This window comes from Podarcis vaucheri, assembly GCF_965113315.1.
Source record: "Podarcis vaucheri genome assembly, chromosome: 4".
NCBI lineage: Eukaryota > Metazoa > Chordata > Lepidosauria > Squamata > Lacertidae > Podarcis > Podarcis vaucheri.
Window position 1 is genome coordinate 81,414,481 of NC_138762.1, and position 12,272 is coordinate 81,426,752.

The 12,272-nt window shown below is 45.4% G+C and overlaps 1 protein-coding gene across 1 annotated transcript in view; it reads left to right on the forward strand.

The window, feature by feature from the left end:
• The first annotated feature begins 74 nt into the window (after positions 1-74).
• Positions 75-12,272, forward strand: part of RASA3 (RAS p21 protein activator 3) — a 131,837-nt gene continuing 119,639 nt past the window's right edge. Inside the window, exon 1 of the mRNA XM_082218609.1 lies at positions 75-310. Coding sequence (XP_082074735.1) covers positions 256-310 — 55 coding nt within the window. The 5' untranslated portion in view covers positions 75-255. The remainder of the gene's footprint in view (positions 311-12,272) is intronic.

The following is a 12,272-nucleotide window of genomic DNA, read 5'->3' on the forward strand; positions in this document are numbered from 1 at the left end:
CGTGGGGGCGGCCGCTGCCGGAGCCGTGTGTTCTTCTGCTCTTGTGAAGTGGAGCGCGCGAGGGTGGGGGCGGCGGCCCAGTGCGCGCGCGCTCCCTCCCTCCCTCCCTCCCTCCCTCTTTCCCCGGGTCCCGCTTCAAGACCGCGCATTGTATCTCTCGGCGCGCGCGCTGCAGTCGCGGGGCTGAAGAAGGCAGCAGCCCTCTTTCCCGGCGGCGGCGGCGGGGGAGCTTTCCGCAAGAAAGGAGGAGAAGCCATGGCGGTGGAAGAAGAGGGGCTGCGGGTGTTCCAGAGCGTCAGGATTAAAATAGGTACCGGGGCGGAGGGAAGAAGGAGGAAAGGAGTAACAAAGGGAAGGACGGGAGCTGGGTGCTCCTTGCAAGCCGAGCAGGGACTTTACCCCCCCCCCCGAGGAGCCGCTGCAGCCCGGTTGGGACGGGCAGCGGCGCCCCGTCGGCTGCCTGGGCTCCCCCCGCCAGCAGCTAAGGCGGCAGCACCGGCCCGCCGCTCGCTCTTATCCGGCCCCTCGCTTGCTCCTTCCCGTGCAACCCGTCCCTGTGGAGAAACGACGGGTCCTCCTCAGGAAGGGATGATGAATGGCTTGGGGGTGTGTGTGAGTGTGTTGGAGAGGGGGCCCTGAAGTTTATATAGGGTGAAGTGGGAGGGGGGGGGGATATGCTGGCATAGGAGAGAGGCGGGCGAGGATGCTAAGGAGCGGAAGAAGGGATGGCAGTAAAGTGTAAAAAGAAGAAGTGTGGTTGTGGTGACGGGGGGGGGGGGAGTTGTCCCCGCTTGTCAACTCGCAAGATGTTAAGGCAAGTGGCTCGCGCCCAATTTGCAGTGTGGGAATTGCTTTGCTGGGTCTTTCTAGTCGTTGCATGTGGCTCGTGCTCTTGCAGAAGCTCTGTTTGCCACTCCAAAATGCCGTTTGATTAATATGTGGGGCGGGATTGCCAAGTACGGCAGTGGCATGCTCAAGTCTGTGGGGTGTTCTTGCTTGCCAGTGGGTGTACAGTCAATTTCAGTCCTGCTCTTCCTAGCTCCGTTTATTTTATTTCTGATGACCGACTAGTTTATGCCTATTGTAGCTGTATGGATATCTCCTCTTTTTGGTACACTTCTTACTGTCACTTGTGTGTTTTATCTCTCTGCCCCCCCCCCTTGGGTTTCTGTTGTGCCAATGTCATCCCACTGCTGCTTAGTAGCTTCCTGTTGGCATTCCTGCATCCTATATGCTCAAGAGGCAACCCATCTTCTTGCCATTTCCTGTTGGCACAGTGTGATATGGTGAAATGTCAATTTTGGTTCCTCTTTGTTACCACTGTCACTCATGAGTCTTAAAGTCTGTGTCATTTACACTTTAATCCTATGTATGTCTATTCAGTTCTTTGGGGCTTACAGTCATGTAAATCAGATGTATAGGATTGCTGCCACAATATCATTTTCATTATTATTTGTTGTATTTTGCACTTTGTTGTCCGTTGCACTGTTTTTCACGCTTTTCTCGGAGTTCTCTCTGGTGATGGCCATTCTGATATTCATTGGCAAAGTCTTTATCAAATGACTGACATAGCTTGGACAAAGCAACATAAATCCCTTGTATCTATCTTAAAATATAGGTGGTGATTTCTTCATATATTAGTACTTTGAGCACAAACCTATCTGCTTCAGTTTCTGGGACATCTTTGACAGTTGTGGTTGAAAGAAACTCACACCCCCCTTTCTCTCTCTCTCCTCTTCCAATCTAGATGAACAGAGTTTGTGTCCTATATCCCTGAATAGCTCTTCATTGTGCTAAGTTCTTTTGTTTGTTTATTATTATATTTATTTCCCGCTTTCCTTCATTAAATTCAAGGGTTGCCATATTCCCAAAGGTCAAAATCCAAACAGAGTTGTATAGCTTTTTTGGGGGGGCTTTTCTTTGAAAACCGGGACGTATGACAGCCCTAGGCATACATGGTTCTCCTCATCCACATTTTATCAACACAGCAACCCTGTGAAGTAGATTAGGCTGAGAGAATGTGACCATTCTTTGTGTTTCATAGCTGAGTAGGATTTGAACTCTGGTCTTCCAGGTGCTAGTCCAATACTTTTAACTAATAGTAAGGGTCAGTGGCCAGCAATGGTAGGAGTCATCAGCACCTCAAGGGTTGTATGTACAGTGGTACCTCGGGTTAAGTACTTAATTCGTTCCGGAGGCCCGTACTTAACCTGAAACTGTTCTTAACCTGAAGCACCACTGTAGCTAATGGGGCCTCCTCCTGCTGCTGCGCCGCCGGAGCACGATTTCTGTTCTCATCCTGAAGCAAAGTTCTTAACCTGAGGTAATATTTCTGGGTTAGCGGAGTCTGTAACCTGAAGCGTATGTAACCTGAAGCATATGTAACCCGAGGTACCACTGTAATTTTGTCACAGAGCTGCTCCTGCCTGAAATGCATACATCCCCCCCCCAAAAAAAATCCCCTTATGATTTTTGATCAAACTTTTGCAAGTTTTTTTGTAGTGATTTAAACCTACTTCATCTGACTACAGTAGTCGGGGGGGGGGAAATAAAGTGTTACATGTGTAGTACCAATTCTACAGTATTGACTGTAATTCTCTGAAACTTCCAGCTGTTCACAGCCAAGTTGGTTTGAATTGTATGCGGTGCACATATACAAATAATACTGGTGGACTAGTTTTGTGCTTAATGTACTGAACGGATCCTGGGAAAGTGTACATAAAATGACTAGTGGTAAACATAATAAAGATTTCCTGTATTCCAAGCTGCCAATGCTTCAGTCTGCTATTGACAATTCACAGCAAGCAGTTGCTCTGTGGCTTTCACAGAAGGTAGTTTTAATTTGTTTGAGAGATGTGCTATTATTTTGACTGTTGAATGACTTCCAGACCACATCATTAGAAAGTAAGTGACAGATGTCGCTGTTGTAGATTAAAACTCTCTCTGGTATTATTTTGACTGTCCTGGGTTACAGGGCAAGTGCTATACCCTTAACAAATTAAATCCAGTGGGAGGACTCTATTCTGCTACCCCCCCTTTTTTTGCAGAAAGCTTGACTTGTTGATGCATGTAAAAGCAAATTCACGCCCATCATATAATGCAAATCCGGGAGGGAAACATTACCCTGGTTTGGAAAAAAGATGATGTGAGAGCTTTCGCCAGAGTACTTTGATTCGGCATATGTTGTTTTGTAAAAATGCCATTTAAATACATTGGAAGTAGTCTGTGCAAGGCTGTTAAACCCATGCCTTTCAGAATGTTGATGAACCAGTATTGCCTTCTGGTTCCACAAATGAAAGAAGACCTCATCATAGTGATCACTTTGGGTTGGTGAGCCTGTCTGTAAAGAACGGATGCAGAGAAAAAGCAACACAAACTTGTTAAAAATGAAAGCCTTGGCTGATGAAGAATGAGAACTATATATTTTTTAATTGGAGCAATGGCCATACTGTCAGAGGCTTATGGTTATAATATCTCAGTCCCACAATTCCAGGAGCAGTGGGGGAAGGAGTATTTCTTAAAACATGTGCACATGCCTATGTTCTCAGTTCATGGGTCCCCCCCCCCCCCCAGGTTCCTTCAGAAGTACAGTAGTACCTCGGGTTAAGTACTTAATTCGTTCCAGAGGTCCGTTCTTAACCTGAAACTGTTCTTAACCTGAAGCACCACTTTAGCTAGTGGGGCCTCCTGCTGCCACCACATGATTTCTGTTCTCATCCTGAAGCAAAGTTCTTAACCTGAGGTAATATTTCTGGGTTAGCGGAGTCTGTAACCTGAAGCGTATGTAACACTAGGTACCACTGTAGTTTTACTTAATGGGGGGAAGGGAAACCTGTAGCCACCCAAATGCTGCTGGACTAAAACTTCTATTATCCCTGGCCATTAGCCATTTTTTGTTTTGTGGTTTAACTATCAGTGTTAGAAACTTATATATATAAGCTAGGCACCAAATGGCTCCTTGAACCAATGGAATGTCTAGTTGCCATTTTTGGACAAGACTGCTCTAAAGTCTTATTTTCAAATGATGGACTCACTGTGATTTATTCTTTTTTTATATAAATTTTTTTATTGAGTTTACATTATTTTTACCATAATCACAATCCGTTAGAATCATAACATCACCTATAGCCTTGCTCAAACTGAGCCTCGACTCGCCCCTCCCACTCCTTGGCTTTCATAAATACAGTGGTGCCTCGCAAGACGAAATTAATCCGTTCCGCAAGTCTCTTCGTCTAGCGGTTTTTTCGTCTTGCGAAGCAACCCTATTAGCGGATTAGCGCTATTAGTGGTTTAGTGGCTATTAAAGGCTTAGCGGATTAGCGGCTAAAAGGCTATTAGCGGCTTAGAAAAAGGGGGGGAGCGGAAAAAAATCGGAACACTAGCAAGACGTTTTCGTCTTGCAAAGCAAGCCCATAGGGAAAATCGTCTTGCGAAAAACGGAAAATCGTCTTGTGAAAAACGGAAAACCCTTTCGTCTAGCAGGTTTTCCGTCTTGCGAGGCATTCGTCTTGCGGGGCACCACTGTATTCACTTACAACTTAGCATTTCTATATTAACCTATTTACCGGTACTTTCTTTCATGCTTATAAAATTTACCTTGATAATTATAAAGAGGTTCCAAAAATTAACATTACAAAATATTTTAACTCAAACCTGCAAACGTTTTCAAATGTTTACAATGTTCTCTCATATATTATATAAATTTACTCCAGTCCTTTTCAAACAGCTCGTCGCGCTGGTTTCGGATCTTCCCCGTCAGCTAAGCCAGTTCTGCATATTCCATCATTTTAGTCTGCTATTCTTCCAATGTTGGAAGTTCCTGCTGCTTCCATTTCTGGGCTAAAAGTATCCTTGCAGCTGTGGTAGCATACATAAATAAATTTATATCTTTTTTGGGAATTTCTTCTCCAATTATACCCAACAAAAATGCCTCTGGTTTTTTGAAAAAAGTATTTTTAAAACCCCTTTTTCAGTTCATTGTATATCATATCCCAGTAGGCTTTAACCTTAGTACAAGTCCACCACATATGGAAGAAATTCCCCTCCTTTTCCTTACATTTCCAACATTCCTTGTTTTGGATTTCTATACATTTTAGCAAGTTTAGACGGCGTCAAATACCACCTATACATCTTCATTAAATTTTCCTTAAGTGCCGTACATGCAGTAAATTTAATTGTTTTCGTTCACAATTTTCCCTACATGTCAAAATCAATATTGTGACCCAAATCTTGAGCCCATTTAATCATAACTGTCTTTACTTCTTTATCATTTGTATGTCATTCCAGTAATAACTTACACATTCTTGACAATGTTTTCCTTTTACTATCTAACAACTCAGTCTCTATTTTTGATTTAGTATTACCAAAACCATCACTGTGATTGATTCTTAGTTAAACATCTGTTTAGTTCAGATGACAACCTTGAGCTTGGTTAAGAACTTTGAGAACTTAAAAAGAAGAAAAATCACTTGATTCAGGGACAGTCCACATATATATTGGCCAATTCCAACCTCTTTTTCTTAATGGTGACTCCTCCTGCTCAGGCTGCACAGAAAAAGCAATTTGCTCCCCAAAATAAATTCCGATTGTGCAGATCAAATATAACCTGATAGAATTCTACAGTATGTGGTATTGGTTTATCCAGATCCAATGATCCCCAGATGGTGGAGATGTCAGGTGCCACATCCTGGCACCCAGGCATCTTCACTTGGTCACAAGTGGTCTAAACGGCCTCGGCCCAGTATACCTGAAGGAGCGTCTCCACCTCCATCCTTCTGCCCGGACACTGAGGTTCAGCGCCGAGGGCCTTCTGGTGGTTCCCTCGCTGAGATAAGCCAAGTTACAGGGAACCAGGCAGAGGGCCTTCTTGGTAGTGGCGCCCGCCCTGTGGGACGCCCTCCCACCAGATGTTAAAGAGAAAAATAACTACCAAACTTTTAGAAGGCATCTAAAGGCAGCCCTGTTTAGGGAAGCTTTTAATGTTTAATAGGTTATTGTATTTTAGTGTTTTGTTGGAAGCCACCCAGAGTGGCTGGGAAAACCCAGCCAGATGGGCGGGGTATAAATAATAAATTATTATTATTATTATTATTATTATTATTATTATTATTAAACCAGGTGCAAATGTGCCGGGCGCCTGGTTAATTTTGAACAGTGCTATTCATGTATTGGTGGGTGTGGCGCAAGACTGAATGTGCAGACTCCACCTGCACAAACTCCTTGCTGCATTGAGGGTCAATGTCTGAAAGGAGCTTTTAAGCATGTTTTCCTGAATGTCCTTAAAACTTCCCAGCAATTGTGAGTGTCCTTACAAGCCCACTTCAGATCTTGTTGCTCAACATGGCAAGGATGAGGGTAGCAGAGCCAGTGTGGAAAGAAGAAGAAGAGGAGTTTGGATTTGATATCCCGCCTTTCACTCCCTTTAAGGAGTCTCAAAGTGACTAACATTCTCCTTTCCCTTCCTCCCCCACAACAAACACTCTGTGAGGTGAGTGGGGCTGAGAGACTTCAGAGAAGTATGACTGGCCCAAGGTCACCCAGCAGCTGCATGTGGAGAAGCGGAGACGCGAACCCGGTTCCCCAGATTACGAGACTACCACTCTTAACCACTGCACCACACTGGCTACATCCCTACATGTTTACTACATTATAATACCAGAAGAGGTATATGATCATTAATTCCCTAAGTGAATGATACATTGAGCCTCCTCCTGCCAATCACGCATACTCTTCTGGAAACGGGGCAAAGAGGTACAGACCTAAGGAAAAAGGTGGCTGGATTTAGCCGTTTAAAAAAATGATAATAGAAGGCACATAATTTGTAGCCGAACTTCTGGCTCCTTGCATTTACCGTATTTTTCGCTCTATAGGACGCACTTTTTCTCCTTCAAAAATGAAGGGGAAATGTGTGTGCGTCCTATGGAGCGAAGACGCCGTAGCCCCGCGACCCTCTCCCGGCTGGAGAGGTGACGTGGGGCTGTAGAGGCTCCTGCCATAGCCGCGCTTCACCTCTCCAGCCGGGAGAGCGCACGCAGGGCTAAAGAAGCACCTGCGACCCTCTCCTGGCTGGGGAGGTGACGCGCGGCTATAGAGGCTCCTGCCATAGCTGCGTGTCACCTCTCCAGCTGGGAGAGGGTCGCGGGAGGCTGCTTTAGCCCCGCGCGCGCTCTCCCGGCTGGGGAGGTGACGCGCAGCTATGGCAGGAGCCTCTATAGCAGCACGTCACCTCCCCAGCCAGGAGAGGGTCGCAGGTGCTTCTTTAGCCCCGCACACGTTCTCCCGGCTAGAGAGGTGACGTGTGGCTATGGCAGGAGCCTGTCCGCTGCGCCTTTCCGCTGCTCCCTGACCTGCTCTTTGGGGCTGGTGGTGGGCTTCCCCCCGCCAGCCCCAAAGAGCAGGTCGAAAGGAACCTGAAGCCTGGAGAGCGAGAGGAGTCAGTGCACACCGACCCCTCTCGCTCTCCAGGCTTCCAAGGTAGCCGCCTGAACGCACCTTAAACGACACCTTGTTTTAGAGCAGGAAAACAAGAGGGGAAAGTTCTCCCCCTCTCTGTGCAGCGCCTCCTGCCGCTTCACTGAAGGGGCGCTGGGCAGAGAGGGGGAGATTTTTTTCCCCTTGTTCTCCCCCCTCTAAAACAAAGTGCGTCCTATTGTCCGATGCGTCCAATGGTGCGAAAAATACGGTATTTGTGTTCCTTTTTGTTGTCCTCATTTGGACAAGATTTTCATTTTCTAAATGACTTATTGCTTATTTGCTCGTTAACCACACAGACAACTTCTTGGCTTGTTGGTACCTTCCTTGATCTGCCATACACATTCTAGCTGAGGTTCTAATGTTGTGATTTCAAAACAACTATGAATCGTTTTGTAGAGCTTTGATCCTCTTGACTTTCCCTTTCAACTTCCCTTTAAGCTATCTCCTCGTTTTTAGAAAGTTTTTCTTCTTCTTTTGAAGTCACTTGTAACTGTGTTGGATTTTCTTGACACTTTCCCAATAACTGATTTATCCCCCTGAACTTTACAACCTCATAATTCTTTTTATGGCTTCAGCATTCTGAGTTGAGAGTTTTCATTGAAATCTACACTTTCCCCCAGTGTTTACAGAGATTGTGGTGATAGGATTTTTTTCGCTTTCCTTGTGCAGCATTTCACATTTCATTTAGTTATGCTGAATCTCTCTTGTCAGTGCACACTGAATTTTGATGCTTTGCAGTATGCTTTGCAATACTTACCGCCCTGAATAATTTGGTGTCATCTAAAAACATAGCTAACTTTGCGTCCTGCCCAAGGAAGCTCCTGTTGGGTTGGCTATATAAATGCAACTAATAAATTAATGCAAATAAATAGTAATAATTTGACTAAGTTGCAAAGCTGTGCCTGGGAGAAACTACACCATTTATACCTCAGTTGTGAAAACTGCCCTTTTATTCCTGTCCTGTTCCTCCATAGGATTTACAGCCTGAGTTTACTCAGCAGTGAATCTCACTTGCTCCCTCCTCTGCCTGAAGTTCCCCCAGTTCCCCTCTCCCATTGCAACCACCTTCCTCACATCCTTGGCCTTTCCTTAGAGTCCCCCTCCCCTCTGAAGAAGCTTATTGTGCTGCAGGGGGAAACGGGGAGAAGAGGGTAAGGGACTTCCCTTCTGTGAGTTGTATGCATTTGTGCTGCATTAAATACAGTGGTAGCTCGGGTTACATACGCTTCAGGTTACAGGCGCTTCAGGTTACAGACTCCTCTAACCCAGAAATAGTACCTCAGGTTAAGAACTTTGCTTCAGGATGAGAACAGAAATCGTGCTCCGGAGGCGCAGCGGTGGCAGCAGGAGGCCCCATTAGCTAAAGTGGTGCTTCAGGTTAAGAACAGTTTCAGGTTAAGAACGGACCTCCAGAATGAATTAAGTACTTAACCCGAGGTACCACTGTACCACTTATGCAGCAGCTCTATTCACCTGTACCTATTGAAGCCACTGCACCTTGCATTTGAATATATGGATTGCATATATGTTTAATAGACCTTTAAACAACACTTTCTGCCCATTGACCTGAGCTAAAAGTTAGGCCCAAAATTCGGTGCCTTCTATTATCATTTTTTTAAATGGATAAGTAGGTTTGTCAGTGTACAGATGGTATAATTTGATTTTTTAAAGAACAGACAAACAAAAAACACCAATTGAGAGTGTTTTTTAAAAAATGAAACCATTGGATGCTATTCAGCTTCAGTGACTTCTTAATAATAATGATGATGATGATAATAATAAAATTTTATTTATATCCCGCCCTCCCCAGCCGAAGCCGGGCTCAGAGCGGCTAACAACAGTAAAAGTAACACAGTCTATTAATTGAAATACATTACAAAATTTGTCAGTTCCAAAATATCACACACACACACACACCCTGTCACCTTCGTTGTAATGGAGATTTTTCTCACACATTGCTAACAGTTGCTAAAATTTGCCCACAAATTTTTGACTTGCTCCAGTAGGAAACTGGAAAACTGTGGTCATTAGTGCCCCCTCTCTCCCTGTGTAGCAAAGTCTTGCTCCTGACCTCCATAGGACAGGAGCAATAGATACTCCAGAACCATAGATACTCACACCAGGAGCCGTCTTCTAAAACTCTCTCTGGAAGCGCATTGTGAAAAGTAGCGCCATCTTTTCTTCCCTGCCTTTTGTGCTGGGATGGAGGCCAGTAGTCATCTGCAGCAGTGCTGCAGGGCACCTTGGAGACCACCTCTTTCTCACCGTCTGCTTATCCCACTCATCAGCTCCAAGATGGAGAGGGAGAGAGGGGCTGGGGATAAATTCACCTGCTCCAATGTTCTGGGACACTCACCAGGGTAAATGTGGGAAGTGGACCTTTGCTGGTTGCAAAAGGGGGGTGGTGGCTCCAGGTGTGAGTATCCCCTTTGCTGTAGGGATGAAATGACATCTATTGTTTTCTGCAGTCAGTGCTGCTTTCATACCTTGAAATCCAACTGTAGCGATAGAGAACACCCTTTGCATTCAGGAGGTCTCTGATTCAATTCCTGGCATCTCCAGTCAAAAGTATCTTGCCATAACAATGGGGAAGCCTCCTAACCAAAGCACTGGAGTTGGCAGTAATGGGCTGGATGGACTCTAATTTTTCTGTCTTGAGGGTGAAGGAGAAGTCGTCTGAATTTCCCTGACTTCCTTGCTATATTGGCTTTCTGAAGTGTTTTCACAACTAACCGTAAGTTCTATAGTGTTTGGGATTTTTATACTTTCTGGTGCATAAATGCACTGCCTTTGCTTGCTGTGTAAGGAACTTTTTCTAAAGTTATTGTGCATGTTTTATGTTGTTCTGGACTTGTGGTGTTCTGCTTGGTTCAGGTTATATATTTTGTTTTAATTCGCTCTGGGATCTATAGGATGAAGGAAATAAATACTGTGTGTGTGTGTAATGTGAAAAGATGTGCCCTAAAAATAGGTCCCATTGCACCGTACATTAAAAGCTCAAAGAATCCTGGGCACTGTAGTTTAAGGATGCTGGGAATTGTAGCTCTGTGAGTTAGCTTCCCACCAAAATCCTGGGAACGGTATGTGCTTTAAATGTATTGTGTGGATAAAGCTGTAGTCAGTGTCTGGACTAAGGATTGATTCAGAAGCTTGTTGCATCACTTGATAATTCATCCTTAAGTGGTTTGTCTCTGAAAGTTTCTTGCAGCTGATTATTAGAACTGTTGCCATTGAAAACCACTCTGTCTTTGATGTGTTGTAATATGAAAGCTGTGTCTGATCTGTAATTGTTGTTCCACGCACACAGAGTCATGTGTAGCTGAGTGTTGATGAACTTGCTCTTATTCTAATCCCCTTTTGGAGAATTATTTTACAGTTGCATTTCTTTGGTTTCCTGCTTTTTTATCCCTGATTATAGTTGCAGGGACGCGGGTGGCGCTGTGGGTAAAACCTCAGCGCCTAGGACTTGCCGATCGCATGGTCGGCGGTTCGAATCCCCGCGGCGGGGTGCGCTCCCGTCGTTCGGTCCCAGCACCTGCCAACCTAGCAGTTCGAAAGCACCTCCGGGTGCAAGTAGATAAATAGGGAACGCTTACCAGCGGGAAGGTAAATGGCGTTCCGTGTGCTGCGCTGGCTCGCCAGATGCAGCTTGTCACGCTGGCCACGTGACCTGGAAGTGTCTGCGGACAGCGCTGGCTCCCGGCCTATAGAGTGAGATGAGCGCACAACCCTAGAGTCTGGTAAGACTGGCCCGTACGGGCAGGGGTACCTTTACCTTTATAGTTGCAGGGGCGTACCTAGGTGTCGATTAGGTTGGCTCCCACCAAGGGCGAGATGACACAAAAATTATGCCTCTCCACTCTGTCTTGGAGCCTGCATGTCTGCCCACTCTTCTTGCCAAGGGTGCAAGGGAGCCTAAGTACGCCTCTGTCTGTTTTGCTTGTATGCTGCTCAGAGGAGAGGAGTTCTGTTTTCAAGCTTGAGCCCTTCTGTTTTGGTGCATAATAAGTAATGGTCAATGAATGAAGACAGGTTCTCACCTGCTGTGAGTTTTTCAAGTGTGGCTCAAACCTAGTGTGCCAGTGGTAGCAGGGCTACCCGAGTTTTTCCTGGCCATGGACGCTAAGAGTTTTAGCATTGCTGTCCATTTCAGGCATCTTGGCAATTTACAATAACCAGCACGGAAAGTGATAGGTGTTGTGCAGTAATAGCCGGAGCACATTTCAGGATGATAAGCTCCATTTCCCCCAGCTATCAGTAGGTGGAAATATCAAGACAGGTGCAGTGGTTTCATTCTCCGGTGTTGTGCCAACTGTTCTTAATCTACAGCCCTTAAAATCCTTAGGATTTCACTACTGCTTTCTACACCCACCTCTTTGCGATCTGCTGCGAATGAGGTAATCTCAAAGCTGCACCTGAAGCATTTGTGTACCTGGCAGCGAGAGCGGCTTTGAACATTATGGTGCAACGCTATTGAAGTGCAAGTCCTGAGCCATGGGACCTTAAATTAAAGTTGCTTTCATTTTAAGTATGAGCCAACTCTGGATGCGGGGGGGGGGGGGGAAAGCTTGTACACTTTATGCAACATTCTTTCAATGTTACGGCGGAGATGTAGCTGGAGGGCTTGTTCAATGTTCTCCCAATAAGTTCTGAAACTGTTTTCGTTCTGTCGAAATGCAGAGGGCTGACTTCCATGTGAACATATTGGCTCTACAAGTGGCCTACACAAAGTACAATATTGTCTGGTGTTTGGGGGAAAGTGGAATGGTCCCGTAAGTGAAATTTAAATGGCTGCAAAC